At 40.0% G+C, this 16,998-nt stretch overlaps 1 protein-coding gene across 1 annotated transcript in view; it reads left to right on the plus strand.

Annotated features, from left to right (window-relative positions):
- The window catches only part of LOC145414371 (muscle calcium channel subunit alpha-1-like), a 1,622,725-nt gene that overhangs the window by 560,094 nt on the left and 1,045,633 nt on the right, over positions 1-16,998 (plus strand). The window contains exon 17 of the mRNA XM_080283905.1: positions 5,611-5,821. Within this exon, the coding sequence (XP_080140031.1) occupies positions 5,611-5,821 (211 nt within the window). The remainder of the gene's footprint in view (positions 1-5,610; positions 5,822-16,998) is intronic.

Here is a 16,998-nt window from a genome sequence, read left to right on the forward strand (position 1 = left end):
GGTGAGTCAGGTGAGGTGATGGGAGGATCCTTCCTCTCCTCCTCACTACTGCTCACATCTTCAGCAAGTTTATTTCATCTCTTCTTGCTTGTGTGTTTTATTCCTCATCTTGTTATGGATGTATTGGCAGTATAACAACTTGGTATTCATGAAATAACCGTCATTACTACAGAAACTGGGTATGTATTCTAACTTACTGTTATTGCCGAAAATGTTATTGGCAAAGTTGTTATTGGCGAGATCTTACTGTAGACTCCTCTTGAGCACCTTCCCCATGAGCCTCTAGGTGACTGTTGATGCATTGTGTGTGGGGGGGATTGCCTACTCATGGAAAATGGCGTTTTTGAGCCACTCCTTGCCTCTACCTTGCGTTTTGTGAGGTAAACTTGCGCATTGAAGGTTTTTGGTTACTATTTTTTATCACTTGCACATGATGTGATTCGCGCATTCTGAGCTCGCGCAGTGGGCGAGCGAACTGTACTTCCTTTGGGACTTTGACGAAAGCTTTGCCATAGCACTTGTCATCTCAAAGGCTTTTGATTGAGTCTGACATAAATCTATAATTTCCAAATTGCCCTCTTACGGTTGTAATCCTTCTATCTTTGCCTTCATCTCTAGCTTCCTTTCTTGTTGTTTTGTAGCTGCTGTTGTGGATGGCCTTTGTTCTTCTCCTAGATCTATCAACAGTGGTCTTCCTCAGGGCTCTGTTGTATCACCAACTCTCTTCCTTTTATTCATCAGTGACCTTCTAAGCTGTACATCTAATCCCATCCGCTCGTACGCTGATGATTCCACCCTTCACCTTTCCATTTGATTCCCACATTGTCCATCTCAGCAGTTGCTTCAACAAGCAAGAGATGAGGCTATGGCACACCTAATGTCTGTCTTGGCTCGTATCTCTGACTGGGGTAATAATAATCTTGTTGTTATTAATGCATCAAAGGCACAGTTCTTACATCAATCAACCCAACAGGATCTTCTGCAGGTGTACCCACTAATGTTTAATAATATCCAGCTCAACCCTGCATCATCCTTAAACATACTTGGGGTTTCATTCTCTCGGGACATATCTTGGAAAGATCATATTATATCTCTTGTAAAATCTGCTTCCAAGAGATTAGGTGTGCAGAGCTGACTCCATACCTTCTTTGCCCCTGCACAGTTGTTGACTTTACACACAGGTTTTGCTCACCCCTATGTAGAGTATAGCTCTCATGTGTGGGGAGGCTCCCCACATACAGCTCTTCTCATTGAGGTGGAGTCAAGGGCTTTCTGTCTCATTAACTCTTCTCCTCTTACTGGTTATCTTTAACCTCTGTCGCTTTGCTGCACTGTTGCATCTTTATCTCTTTTCTGTTGTTACATCAATGGTCACTGCTCTTCTGAACTGTCTGCTTGCATTCCTCCACCTCTACAACGGGCACGTAGCACCCGTCTAGCAACAAACTCTCATCATCCCTTTTCTGTCTAACTCTCAATAGCAAGAGTTAACCGTTACTCCATAGTCCTTCATTTATGCAACAGGTCAACTCCAGAAGTGTCTCCCTCTTTCTATATTTCCTGCTTCCTATGATCTCCAGTCTTTCAAACGCAGTGTGTCCAGGCATCTGAAAATGAACAGATCTTGAATTTGGCTCTCGTTTGTATTGTTTTTTTTTTACTTGGAAGGAATAGTTTGTGGGCTCCTGGGCTTTGGTTCCTTCTTCCTTGCATAAAAAAAAAAAAAAAAAAAAAAATCAGTCAGTCTTCCCTCATGGTGCTACTGTAAACATTCTTGATATATGTGAGTGCTGAAATGGCCTTCTCAACCCCAGCACTTTCCACAGGGGTCAGCATCAGGAAGTGCAGTGTTGCATACATGTTGGGATAGGCTCTTGAGTTGCAATACTGATGTCCAGGTGTTGACTCGCTGGCTTATCTGGTACACCTTGCCACTGAGCTTTCCATAACCTGAGCTGCTGTTCAAAAGACTTAGTAAATGGCAGATCTGGTTGGCAGTACTAATGCAGCTCCTGTACATTACCATTGGTGAGGTTTTCAGGGTTTGCAAAGATGAGAAGAAGGCCATGGCAAGCACGAACTGTTAGCTGTGGGAAGCGGGATGAGAGCTGTTCTGCCATGTTGTACACAAATGGAAAAAACATTGATCAGCTTAGTAGTTTTTGGCATTGTTTGCTTCCACATTAGTGTGCAGTATCTTTCTCTTACAGCGGTGTGGCATCTGGATAGAGTAGTTAACCATTTCAGCCATGATTGAACTCATCATCAACATTTGTCCTGATATTTCATATTTCATTGAGGACTTGGTCGATTTTCTCATGGGCTGCGATGACACCCATGATGCTTCCTTGCAGAAGCACACTGAGAGTCATGGTGAAACCAAACACATACAAAGCAGACAGGAAAGTTGAATTGGTGACCTGAGATAGAAGTCCATCAGCCTTTGTTCGTGCTTTTGTATCCCATCCTGCATCTGATGTGATAGCTTCAAGATGGTCTGTGAGAGGTTTGTACAGCTGAAGAAAGCCCTCAAGGCAGTTGTCCTTTTCCACCCAGCAGGTCACACACATGAGCTTGATCTTGGTCATATCCAGCAGACCAGAAGTACACCTGTCTTGATTGATCTCGGTTGTGTTTTCTAGTTGCCATTGTCACTTTGGTGAGTACTTGAAGAAAATCCCTGCTGTTTTTAGATAAATAAAAGGTCTCAAGGGCACAAACCTACTCGAGTGATGTACTGATTATATCTAGCATTCGTGGGAGAGTGATAACTTTACCCAAGGCATCCCAACGATGTATGGATACTTCACCACATTTTGTCACGGTGACACCCGACGATGTATCCATACGTTTTGCAATTGCGAGGTCCGTCATTTGCACATTTTTCAAGTTTCACAGATGATTTTTGGTAGGCATATGTGGGAGACCTTCCTCTACTCAACGCCAGGCGGGGATAATGCCTGGCCCCACCTGACCCCCCCTTCCCCCCGCACACCATTTTCTCGGCAACTCACCTGTTAGCAGTGTCCTGGCCAATAAAGACATGTCGCACCACGGTCTCTCCAAGGACAAAATTCAAGGCGAAAGTGATTCCTGAGGTGGAGGACAAAGGAAGAAATAAACCAGAGGAAGAAACAAGCAGAAGTGATGAGGCGGTAACGTCTTAAAAGAAGGTGCTATATGTTGATGTTTTTGGTGAGTGAACAATGCTTATATCGCCCATATTATTGTCTGAAAACCAATATACTCTTGTACTACATATAAATTTGTACCAAATAAATAAATATCTAACCAGTTATGAATGGTTTGAAATAGCTACCCCTCCCGTAGGAAACGTTTTCTCTCGAGCCTGGCGTGAGAGAACACGGTAACAAGGTAAAGGTACTCTTGCTTCTACCATATTTCGAAACTCAACTGAGCACTTTCTCTCTGAATTTTCGATGTTTCTTATAAAAAGCAGAGGTTTCAGCCAAAAAAAAAAAAAAAAGATTGAAAATCTGCCAGGATTGGGGGGGGGGGGGCTCATTGGTGAAAAATATGCCGGGATGCAGCGGGTTAAGAAAGCTTTTTCTTGTTCTCGTATTTATCTTTTAAATATCTGCATACTGCCAATCTTATCTGAGCAGCCAAACTGGGGTGGGATGCATGCCAGATGCCTCCCCCCCCCCCCCCGTATCCGCATCTGGTATAAACATTGTCTGGGCAACTGATAAGATTGCGAGGGACACAAATTTTTTGTGTTCTTCCTGTTTTATTGAATTTACTTTTACACCCTGTAGATGTGACACAAAAATGAATAAGTGAGGGGGATGGAATAATAGGAGGAGGAAAGGGATTTGGAAAGGACAAGATAGGAAGAGAAATAGAGAAGGGGAGAGAAGAAAGACTGATAAAATTGTGGTCTGTCAATGTAAGGTTTATCTTGAAAAAACATATCCCTGTGTACACAGGACTGTCTGTCCTAAGTTTAACAAATGACTGCCTGAACCAGTTAATGTTTCTGATGGCTGTGAGGGATTCAAAGATGAGGGCCCTACTCAAGGAGTTAACCCAGGTGGTGGAGACCACCAGAACCTCTTACCTCAAGCTCATCTCAGGTCTCTCTGTGCCTTGTGTTTCTTTCTTATTGTGCCCTTTTTATCACTTTCTGTTAACTTAATCATGCCTGTGTATGTTTCTGATGCTAACCATAACAGTATATATGTATTTAATGGGTATAAATTGTTGTAAAAGAGAACTTTTGGGTTTATGAGTGGGGTGCCTGGTATTTATTAGGATAAATCCCATGGGTTCTGTGCTTTTGTTATCGTGCACTGTGCTCAGTCCCAAGTATGCACAATAACCAAGGGATCACTGTATATCCATACCTTCCCGAGATTAGACTCACTTGTGACAAATTATCTGGTCAAAAAGGAAATTACATCCATATTGGCTAGCATTATTGGACATGCACACATACACAAAAATTACCTTCTGTGCTCATCAGTGTCCTCATAAATGATGCTCGCATATCCTGCGCACTTTTTTGCACACCTTGTGAAGAAAGAATGTGTAACCTGCATTATCAGTGATTGGAAGAGAATGTTGGTTTTGGTAACTGTCAGCTGTTTGGGATGTAGGGGCTTGTGTCTAGGTTACCTCAGCCCAGAACATAAAAGGTTCGAAGAATGATCTATGTCACTCGTGGTGTATCAAATGATAGAAAGAAAAACAGTTACTTTTATAGGGATTGATTACTGCAACTGAGGTATGACCTTCATCTATAACTCGTAGTGATGTACAATTTGGCTACAAGGCAGTACCAGGAAGAGAATGTCATATTTAGAAAAAATTTTTAACAGTCTACTTAGTACTTTATTTGATGTGTAAGCAGTGCCATTTGCTTCATGGTTTATGGAATTTTAATTTACTGCCAACAAAAATTTATGTCTTTTTGAAAGCTAAGTGGAAGACATTGTAATTGAATTCATGCTGGAAGGGCTAGGATTGCAACTGAAGAGTTGAGAGGAAGGATGGAACTTGAATGTATTGACGTGATGAGGAGAGATAGATTGAGATGGTTTAGGCATGTTGAGAGAGTGGAAGATGACAGTTAGTGTGGAAGATGATAGATATGAGTGTCAAGGGTAGCATTTCCATAGGCAGCCCCCCAAAAAAGACCTTGGGCAAGAACATCGAGTGTGATCGTAGGGATTAGGGACTGCAAAGGGAGGCTGCCAGATATTGAGCAACGTGGAGAGCCATCATTAGGTGACCAAGGCCAGTGCATACAAGCATGTTGGAGCCTTTATAATTGAAATGAAGAGTAATAAGGAATGTTTTGTCCAGGCAGAATCAAGGCATGTTTGCTTTTTCGGTCATAAAATTTAAAGTACTTGCATACTGAATATATAGTATGGAGAGTTTACAGAAAAAGAAGTTTTCCATATATGTTAATAACTTGATTAAGCATTTCTTGCCTCCCCATTTTCTAACCTCATGCTTTGCAAGAAGCTGAATCGATAAAACAATTTTGTATGTGTGAACTGTTTGTCATTTATTTCTGAAGACAAAGAGGAAGCATTAGCCAGTGCTTCCTGCCCTCTTACCATCCACCACCCCTTCTTGCAGGTACTGGCGATCACTCTCAAATCTAGTGGCTTCCCTCCTCAACTCCATCCAGTCCATCGCCTCTTTGCTGTTGCTGCTCTTCCTCTTTATCATTATCTTTGCGCTACTGGGCATGCAGGTCTTCGGTGGTCGCTTTAACTTTAATGCGACTGAAGAAAAGCCGAGGCATAACTTTGATAACTTCGTTCAGGCCATGTTAACAGTCTTTCAGGTACTGGTGGTCACCTGCCGGTATGCCTCCTACATTTTGTGACTCTGTTGTGTGCTCTGTGTTGTTTCAGTTCTTGTATTTTTTCATTTGCATATTGATTTTATTGTAGTTTGTGTTTGTGACATGTTAGTGCGTTTTATTATGTGCGTTAATATTTTGAGATCAGTGTAAATGTCACCTACTTGACTCTGATCTCAGGTTTCTGAGGTTTTATTGAACAAAATCTATCATGCTGCATATGCTGCACATTTGGGTGTTTTCACCTTGTCAGTCAGTAGGTGCACAATAAAATCAGTAAAATGTTTGGAGTTGTACATTATATATTTTTAAATTACCCTGGCATCAAGAATTACCATAATAAACTTTTCCTTTTTTTTAAATATTGAGCCTAAAATGTATTATTCCTTTATTAGCGGCCTCCTTACCTGACATGGATATATCTAGTAAATGGCATCATAGACCAGAGCTCCCCCTCATTTTACTGTAATGTATAGATTTTTGTTAGTGCATTAGTGAAGGTTTTGTTGTTCTTACATCAGTGAAATGTGGAAGTTTGTTTCCCTCATGCATCTTTGTAAATACTCTGTATGTAGAATGTTGGCATGAATGTGAATGTTCTCACATGTTGCATGCAGTAGTTTTGACTCCTTTCTGAGCACTGACATATATACTGTATATATATATATATGTACACCCACACCCATACCCTGATAACTGGCGCTTCGCTAGACTGAACACAAGAAATAGGAGAACACTTCCACAATCCAAACAGTTTGAATGTTTATCACCTTGCTAGTCCGACACCCTGCCATCCTCCCTCCATCCTCTCTCTTCCTCCTTTGTCCCTCATCTTCCCCCCATCCCTCCTCCATCCCCCACCGCACTCAGCACTGCCAAGCATGTCTCCCTTGCTGTCCCTTTGCCCTCCCTCACTCCTGGTTGTCTCCCTTTCCATCTCCCCACCCTCCCCCACCCCCGCTTGTCTCCCTTGTGTGTGTGTGTGTGTGTGTGTGTGTGTGTGTGTGTGTGTGTGTGTGTGTGTGTGTGTGTATTTACCTAGTTGTATTTTACCTATTTGTAGTATACAGGAATTGAGCTAAGCTCGTGTTGTCCTGTCTCCATATATACATTTATCTTGTCTAGATTTAAATACTTGAATGTTTTTTGCCAGCACCACCTCTTCATCTAAGCTATTCCAAATACTTATGCTTCTGTTTGGGAAACTGAACCTTTAAAGATCATTAAGACATCTACTTTTCCTCAACTTGAAGTCTTGACCTCTTGTTCTTCCATCATCCAGCACAAAAAGATCCTCTCTGTCCATTATTTCCAATTCTCTTACATTTCTAAATATCGTGATCAAGTCACCTCTTTCTCTTCTCCCTCACAGTGTTGGTAACTTCAGTTTTTTTCAATCTCTCCTCGTAGGTCAGTTCCCTTAAGTATGGTATCATCCTTGTTGCCATCTTCTGAACCCTCTCCAGTTTATCAGTATGCTTCTTCAAATGAGGTGACTGTACCACAGCCGCATGCTCTAGTCTTGGTCTTATCATGGACCCTATCAACTCCATCAGCATTTCCTTGTCCATATAATTAAATGTCACTCTTATGTTGGTTAGTAATCCGTAAGTGCCTCCAGTGATTCTATATGTTTTTCTGGTGACAAGTCATCCTGAATAATCACTCCCAAGTCCTGATTTTTTTTTTTTTTTTTTTTTTTTTAATTATCTCCTTGCCCATTTTATATGTCCATTGCAGTCTTTTTTCACTCATTCCCATTTCTGATACATGACACTTCTTGGCAATAAAATCCAATTTCCAAGTCTGGCTCTAGCTGTGGAGTTTGTCCAAGTCCTCTTGCAGTTTTTTACAACTATCAGTACATTCAATATGTTTCATGATTTTAGCATCATATGCGAACATACTAACTACTCAAACCTTCTGGCAAATCATTTATATATTTCAGAAACATTATTGGGGCTAACACAGGGCCCTGGGGTACTCCACTAAGTCAAATTTCTCCATTGTGAAAACTCTTCTCTTATAACTGTTCTTATCCGCCTTCCTATGAAATAATTTCCCATCCACTTTAATAATTTCCCATGCACCCCTCCAAAGGTCCTCAACTTCCACAGCAATCTCTTATAGGGCACCCTGTCAAATGCTTTCTTGAGATCAAGAGAGAGACAATCTGCTCATCCCTGTCTTTCTTGTATGACATCTATTACCCTACTGTAGAAACTTAATAGGTTAGTAACACATGATCTTCCTTCCCTAAAACCAAATTGTCTTGGTCTTATCACTTAATTTTCTTCTGAATACTTTATCCATCTTTTTCTAATAATTTTCTCACAGATTTTACAAACAATATACAGTAGTATGTGATTCAGGTCTATAAGTGAGTGGATCTTCTCTATCTCCTCTTTTGAAGATTGGCACAACACTTGCTCTTTTCCAATCTTTAGATAACTGTGTATTTTTCAATGAGCTCTTAATGATGACATAAACAGGCCACACTAACTGGTCAACACATTCCTTCAGGATCCATCCAGCCTTACCATCTGGTTCCATTGGTTTTCTCATATCCAAATCCCTCATCAGCTGTAGCACCTCATTCATGTCCACTGCAATTTCTGCCATTCCTGTCATCGTGGGTTCCATTTCAGGTTTCCTAATTTCCCCTTCCAACATGTAGACTGACTGCAGCTTGTTGTTCGTTATTTTGCACAGTTCTTCTCTTTCATAAGTTTCATCTCCATTCCTCAGTCATATTATACAGTCCTTAACCCGTGGATTGCGTAATTACCTTTTTCTTATCGCACCCAGTGGTGTGCAAGAAATGAAGAAAAAAATGTTGTTGTTGTTTTTTTTTATTATGACCTTGAAGATAAACATCCAGGGCATCATCTGGTGAAAAAAATGATAATCTCTCTATCTTTGCATAGATCTTTGTGCAAGTTTAAGTAGAGAAATAGTGAAAAAAATGAAAAACAAAAACAAATTTTGGTTTTTGTTTTTGTTTATTATAAATTGAAGAAGGCATCTGGTAAAAGAAAGAAATCTCTCTCTCTTCTTCATTCCATAGCACCATAAGTTTGCATAGGGGTGGAGTAGTTAGCGGTGATTCACCGCCAGCACAGTCCGAGCTGTGGCTCGCAACGCGACACTACCCAGCCTGAGCTGTGGCCCGCAATCCACGAGTTAACTTTCATTTTACCATTTACAAACCTATAAAATAGTTTCAGCTCCTTTTTACATTTAGTTGCAATATTTTTTTTGTATTTCCTTTCTTCCTCTCACCACACCCTTACATATTCATTTCTTACCTGCCTGTACTCCTCCTAAGCCCTTTCACTATACCTTCTTCTCACTTTATTCCATGCTCTTTTTCTTGCCTCAAGTGCCATTCTACATCTGTTGTTAAACCATTCCTTCTTCCTTTCCATAGCTGTGGAGAGTTTTGGGACATATTTACTAACTCCTGTTTTATATACTGATCAAAAAATCATATTTCTCTTCAGCATTCGTGATTGTATTCATTTTACTCCATTCTGCTTTTTGGAAAAAGTTCCTCAGGGAAGCAAAGTCTGCCTTCCCATAAATTGTATCTATTTTCTCTGTGTTTTTCATCCCTTTGTCCTTCCCTTACTCCCACCATTTCCATCCCAATAACCAGATGATCACTTTTTCCAAAGGGGCGTTGGTAGGTTATGTTCTTCACATCATTTGGGTCCATTGTGACAAACAAGTAGAGCCTTGACAGTTTGTCATCTCCTCTAATTCTTGCATTTTCTTTAATTGAGTTAACATGTTTTCCATCACCAATTCCATTAATTTATTTCCCCTTGATTCTTCAATGTTCCCAGCATCCATAGTTTCCCAATCAACTTCTCTACAGTTAAAATCCCCCATGATTATTATTTTATTTCTTCATTCTGTTAATATCTTTAGCTTAATAATGGATTCTCTTATTAACTGTTCATAATCTTGTTTTATCCATGCCCTTTTTGGGGGGACATATAAAATACTGTTATATCTATTTTTTCTCCATAACAGTCCTCTATTTCAGTTCCCAAGTCTTCAGCCATGGTATTTTCAATTTCTGTATTTTTTCCTCTTAGGTCAATACAGGTTAAAATCATCATACCTCCCCCAAACTTTCTTTCTCTATCCATCCACCATGTTATAATTGTTCCATCCAGATAATTTCGAATCAACATCTCGGGCCAACTTAGTCTCCACCAAGCATACAATCTGAGGTTTCTTTTCATTTATATTGTCTCCAGTTTCCCCTTTCTCAGATATTAACCCATCCACATTACTAAAGATTATTCTTAAATTTACTGCACTGGTTTGATCTTTACTCATTTTTCTCTTTTTCTTATTCATATCCATCCCCCATGTTTCCTTCACGTCTAGTTCCTCATATACCACTTCTTTATTTTCATATCCATCACTCTTCAAAAAAAAAATTTTTACATTCTTCCTCAGTTCTCCTGTTATTTTTTCATTTACTTGTTCCTTCAGAGATTTTAAAACTTCTCTTTCTTCTTCACTCTTTCATCTTCACTCTTTCTTCTTCATTCAGATCTTTTCTTACTATAATATTTTCCATCCCTGTGTCTTTACTTAATTTCCAGGTCACTTTAAGTATATTGTTTACTATAATTTTTGATGACAACTTCTCTCTCATTGGTCTTGCTTCCCCTTTCTTACACGATCCTATCCTCCATATTTCCTCAATTTCTTTTTCCCACTTGTTTCCTTTGGGATCAATCTTGCCCAATATTTTTCTTAACTTGATTCGAGTCTCTCTTGAGTCTCACAGATCTAATCTTTTCTTCCTTCTCCCTGTTTCCAAATATTACCACACATCTGTTCCCTTCTACAGTTTCTCTCACTATTTTCTCTTTTTTCTTCAATATTTTCACTACATTTTCTTCCATTTTTTTCTTGTTCATTTCCCTTCCTTTCTGAATGATTTCCCCTAAGCTGACCACTTCTTTCTGTTCTTCTTCCACATGTGCCCACTTTGCCTTTTGCTCTTCTAACACAGTACTCACCTTCTCCATTTTGTTACTGCTGCCTTGTAATTTTCATCATGTTTCTCGATACTAGATCCTCCACTTTCTTTTCTAGTTCACTAATTCTCATAATCAACTTTTTAACTAAATCCATCACATTTGTTTTACTGTCAAATCCTGGAAATTCGAGTCCCTTGATGTTTGCATTGTCGGCCATGTTTGATGATTGTTTACGGTGTTAACAGCTGTTACCAAAATGCCTATGAACATTCATGTATACCAACTGACAATAGCTCTTTACATTTTTGGCAGACTATATTAACATACAATACTTTAAACTTTAGACAAGACTACAGGGGACAGGACAAACATAAGTCCTGAAAACTACTCAAGGTTTGCAGAGGTGGTTGAGACACGTCCGTTCACTCTGGCTGGTCTGTGTGTGTGTGTGTGTGTGTGTGTGTGTGTGTGTGTGTGTGTGTGTGTGTGTGTGTGTGTTTGTTTGTGTGTAAGAGTGGTGAGTGAGTGAGCAAGTTGGTGGGTGAGGGTGAGTGAGTGAGTAAGACTAGGAGGGGGGTAGCAGGGCTCTTTGGCTTTCTTGTCTCCTTCTCTGTCCCCCCACCCTCCCCCCCACTTGTCTTCCTCCCCCACCCCTGCTTGTCTTCCTCCCCATCCTCGTGTCCCCTTCCCTCAATCCCGCTTAGCACACTACCAGCTGCCTGTCTGGCTGTTTAGTTTTTTTTTATGCAAGGAAGAAGGAACCAAAGGCCAGGAGCCTGCAAAGCATTCCTTCAAAAAAAAAAAAAAAAACAAGCAAACAAACGATACAAAAGAGAGCCAAATTCAAGATCTATTCATTCCGAGATGCCTGGACACATTGCATTTGAAAGACTGGAGATCATAGGAAGTAGGAAATACAGACAGAGGGAGACAGTTTCAGAGTTGACCTGTTGCATAAATGAAGGACTGGGAGTAAGGTTAACTCTTGCTATAGAGAGTTAGACAGAAAAGGGATGAGAGTTTGTTGTTAGACGTTTGTTATGCCCCTGTCATAGAGGTGGAGGAATGCAAGCAGACAGCTCAGAGGAGCAGTGACCATTGAAGTAGCGATAGAAAAGAGATAAAGATGCAACAGTTTGGTGAAGAGACAGATGTTGGAGGGAGCCAGTAAGAGGAGGAGAGTTAATGAGACGAAAAACCTTTGACTCAACCCTATTGAGACGAGCTGTATGTGACGAGCCTCCCCACACATGGGAGTTGTACTGTACACAGGGGCATCTCAACACCATACATCCCACCACCCTACCCTCCTGCATGTGATGTTTCATGTGCCATTTTTTAGCAGTACAGTAAAAGCTCACTATAATGGGCGAATTGGAGCCCAAACCAGTCTGAAAATAGTGAAATTCCAATAAATGCATCATCTGGACTTCTCTTTGCTAACCCGGACTATTTCCAATATATCAGACATTAATCCGGATTGCACCAACGGTTTTTAGCCTGTTTTCGCTACCATTGCAGCACTGTACTGTAATATACCTTGACTACAACAATCAAATGGTATAATGTATATAATACATTAATACTGTACTTTACAGATAAACATGTCTTTTATTTATTTTATTGTGGTGAACATAGCAGAAGTGATCAGGCAGTCTGGACTGCTTCTGGCTTTATCGGACTTTTTCCGATATATAAGAATTTAGTCCAGCAGCTGCTAGATCCCGATAAAAGTGAATTCTGGTCGATTGAAGTCCATTATATCGAGGTTTTACTGTAGTATGGTTTATGTGGATAATAACATTACCCATGTTTGTGTGTCAGAGTGTGTTGATTGAATAGGTATATGAGAGTTTGGGTTTGGAATGCATCCCTGGCATTTCTTTAGTATCTTGTGGGGAAATTGCTTCAATATCCGACACACTCGCTGACCGAACACTCCCACTGGTACACAACACTGCCAAATATCGGGGTATGAGTCTGTGTGTGTGTGTATATATATATATATATATATATATATATATATATTGACACAGTCCGTTCGCTTAATATGCGAGTTTCTACGACGCAGAATGCCTAGTGCAGTATGGGTGGGAAGGGTTAAGAAATTAAATATCAGTTGTGCATGAGTTGGTTTTGACAACGCAAAATCGGGCTGGCAAAGGGAGCCAAATCCAGTGTCACACCATAGAGTGTGACCTACCTTGTAGAGTGTGTGAGGAAGTGACCTGTATCACCGTCACAAGCCATGGTCGTGGATAGTGAAGATCTGACAATCTGAAATGCAAGCAAAATCTTGGCATTCTTTGATGAGTTTAAAGGTCAAGCAACAATGAATGACAACTGTAAAGTGTGAGCTCAAGAGGTTCTGGATGCCATAGGAAATAGCCTCTGTTCCTGCTGAGACAGGCATGCTGAGGAAGTGATCCAAAGTCATCAAACTCTGATCACCACCACCACAAGAAGATCCAGTGCCCTCAGCATCAGTGACGATGATGCATCTGTTGTGTCTGCCTTGGACTTTGAGGGGTTCATGACTGGTGTGGAGCATATTGGTGGTGGTGGTGGTGGTGTGATGGAGTTGGATGGTGAGGAGGGTGCTGGGGCTGGGGCAATGTAACTGCCTCATCCTGCCTCGGAACCCCATCTCTTCAAGTCAGCTAAGCCTTTCCTGCATAGATTTTAAAGCAAGGAGCTACTATGTGGGCATTGCCTAATGTGTGCGTGTGTTTAATATCTCATAATACATAGGCAAGATGACAGGCTGAGAGCCAAAGAGATGATTTTTGAGGTAGCCACCCCACCAGATAGAATTATTCCCGAATGGTATGTTATTTGTAAAGCGCGAAATCTCTAGAGAGCGAGGTCCTCTGTCACCCAAATTCTCGTGTATTAAGCGAATGGTTTGTACATTAATCACTGTTGCATCTGCCTTATATTACAGTAGAGTACTTTGTTTTTATGTCAGAGTGCAATGCATGGTACTTTACAGTAACCCATATAGGTATGTTTAAGCATTCAAGGTAGGTACTGATAAGGATGTAACCAGTTATCTATCATATACTGTGTGTATATATATATATATATATATATATATATATACTGTATATATATATATATATATATATATATATATATATATATATATATTGCCAGACACCTGAATCCCGTAAGGGGTGGCCACAAACAAATCACCTCCATGTCACCATGTCCCCCCATTTCACTGCCCTGCTCCCAGCTCACACCCCCCTCTCTCATATACCTCTCCACTCCATCTGTCCATCTCATCCTTGGCCTCCACCTCACTCACATACACTGTCCTCATCAATCACTCATTCTCCATCCTCTCCACATAGCCAAACCACCTCAGTGTGTTTCTCCTAACGCTTCCCATCATATCTACATCCACACCACAACTGTCCTTCACTTCCTCATTTGTCAGTCTGTCTCTCCATGTGACTCCACATGCTCCACTCAATAACTCATTTCCACTCCTCTCACTCTTGACTTGTGTCCCTCCAACAAGGTCCATCTTCACTTCCATACATTAGAGTTGGTATCACAATGCTGTCATGTATTAACTTTTTCACTTCCATGTTTACTTCCTTGTTTCTTATCACTGCTTTCAAGGAACCAACAATCTTTCTTCCTTGTTGTACCCTTTCAAGCACTTCACCCTCCAAACTTCCATCCTTACTCATCACACTTCCCAAATACTTAAATGCACTCACATTTTCCATTTCCTCCTCATCCAACCTCACTGTACATTCACTGACATCACATCTCTCGAAGACCATAACTTCACTCTTCTCTACATTCACATTTAGATTCCATTTCTTACACACTCTCCCAAACTCATCCACCAAGCCTTGCAGCTCTCCTTCGCCTTCACTTACAACACAGTATCATCTGCAAACAACAGTACAGGGAGTTTCCAAACACTGGTCTCACTCATTAGGGCCACTCCAACATCCACTGCCCTACCTTGTATCTCTTTTATAACCTCATCCATATACAGATTGAGCAACAATGGAGATATGACACATCCCTGTTTCAATCCAACCTTCAAGTAGAAAAATTCACTCAGTTCACTATCCACATGCACTGCAGCCTAGCACCTTCATAAATACTCTTCACAGCATTCAACAACCTCCCGTCTGCTCCATATATTCTTAATACTTTCCACAGTCTTAGTCTGTCAACCCTGTCATATGCTTTCTCCAGATCCATGAAGGCCACATACAATTTCTTTCCCTTCTCTAGAAACTATTCCACTAAAGATCTAAGAATGAATATCTGATCTACACAACCTCTTCCCTTCCTAATACCTCCCTGTTCTTCTCCAACTAATTCCTCTGTTTTTTCCCTAACTCTGTCAGTAAGTATCCTACCATATACTTTTCCTCTTACACTAAGAAGACAATTTATACAAGTATTTATAAATAAATATATATATATATATATATATATATATATATATATATATATATATATATATATATATATATATACTGTATATATATATATACTTACATATATCTATCTATCTATGTATCTATAGCCCGACGCCCTAATCCCACAAAGGGTGGCCGCAGACAAATCGCCTCCAAGTTGCTCTGTCACCCACCATTTGACTACCCACCCCCTAACTCACCCCCCCCCTCCCTCATATACCTCTCAACTCCATCCCTCCACCTCATCCTTGGTCTACCTCTCCCTCTCCCTTCCTCCACCTCACCTACATACACCCTCTTAGTCAGTCTTTCATTCTCCATTCTCTTCACATGTCCAAACCACCTCAGTGAATTTCTCCTAATCTTCTCAACCACATCCACATCCACCCCACAGCATTCCTTCACTTCTTCATTCGTCAACCTGTTCCTCCACGTCACTCCACATGCTCCTCTCAAGTAACTCATTTCCACTGCTCTCACTCTTGACTTGTTCCCCTCTTGCAAGGTCCATGCCTCACTTCCATACGTCAGGGTAGGGATCACAATACTATCATGCAGTGACTTCTTAACTTCCATACTCACCTCCCTATTTCTCATCACTGCTTTCAGTGTACCAACGACCTTCCTTCCCTGCTGTACCCTTTCACGCACTTCATCCCCCAAAGTTCCATCCTTACTCATCACACTACCCAAGTACTTGAATGCACTCACATTCTCCATATCCTCACCATCCAACCTCACTGCACACTCTGTGACTTCATTCCTCTCAAACACCATAACTTAACTTTTGTTTACATTAACTTTCAGATTCCTCCTCCTACACACTGTCCCAAATTCATTCACCAAACCTTGCAACTCCCATTCATCTTCACTCAACAGTACTGTGTATATATATATATATATATATATATATATATATATATATATATGTATACATATATGCGTATATAATATATACTGTATATATATATATATATATATATATATATATATATATGTGTGTATATATATAGTACAAAAAAATATTCACTTGTATATATATATATATATATATAGTTAGACCTGACTATAATGGATTATTTGGAGCTCAAACCATTCGGGAAAATGCGAAATTCCAATAAAAGCAACATCCGGACTTCCCCCTGCTAATCCGGACTTTTTCCAATATATCAGACATCAGTCCGGATCGCATGAATGGTTCTTAAACTGTTTTGACTACCATTGTGGTACCGTACTGTGTTATAACTTCACTACATTAATAAAATAGAATAATATATATAATAATACTCTACTGTTCACTGATAAACATGTCTTTTATTTACCTTATTGTAGTGAACATTGCTGAAGTGGTCAGACAGTCAGGACTGCTTCTGGCTTTATTGGACTTTTTCCAATATACTGTATAGGAATTTAGTCCGGTAGCTCCTTGAGTCTGATAAAAGTGAATTCCGGTCCATTGAAGTCCAGTATATTGAGGTTTTACTGTATATGTGTATTGATATATATATATATATTTATATCTATCTATCTATCTATCTATCTATATATATTATATATATATATATATATATATATATATATATATATATATATATATATCTGTCCCCAAATTATGAAAATAATTGGTTCCTGAAGGTCTTCCCTAAGTTTTTTTTTTTTCATAAGTCCATCTCTCTCTCTCTCTCTCTCTCTCTCTCTC

This window comes from Coenobita brevimanus, chromosome 99 (assembly GCF_032717465.1).
Source record: "Coenobita brevimanus isolate Jiangsu-jjx chromosome 99, ASM3271746v2, whole genome shotgun sequence".
NCBI classification, from domain to species: Eukaryota; Metazoa; Arthropoda; class Malacostraca; order Decapoda; family Coenobitidae; genus Coenobita; species Coenobita brevimanus.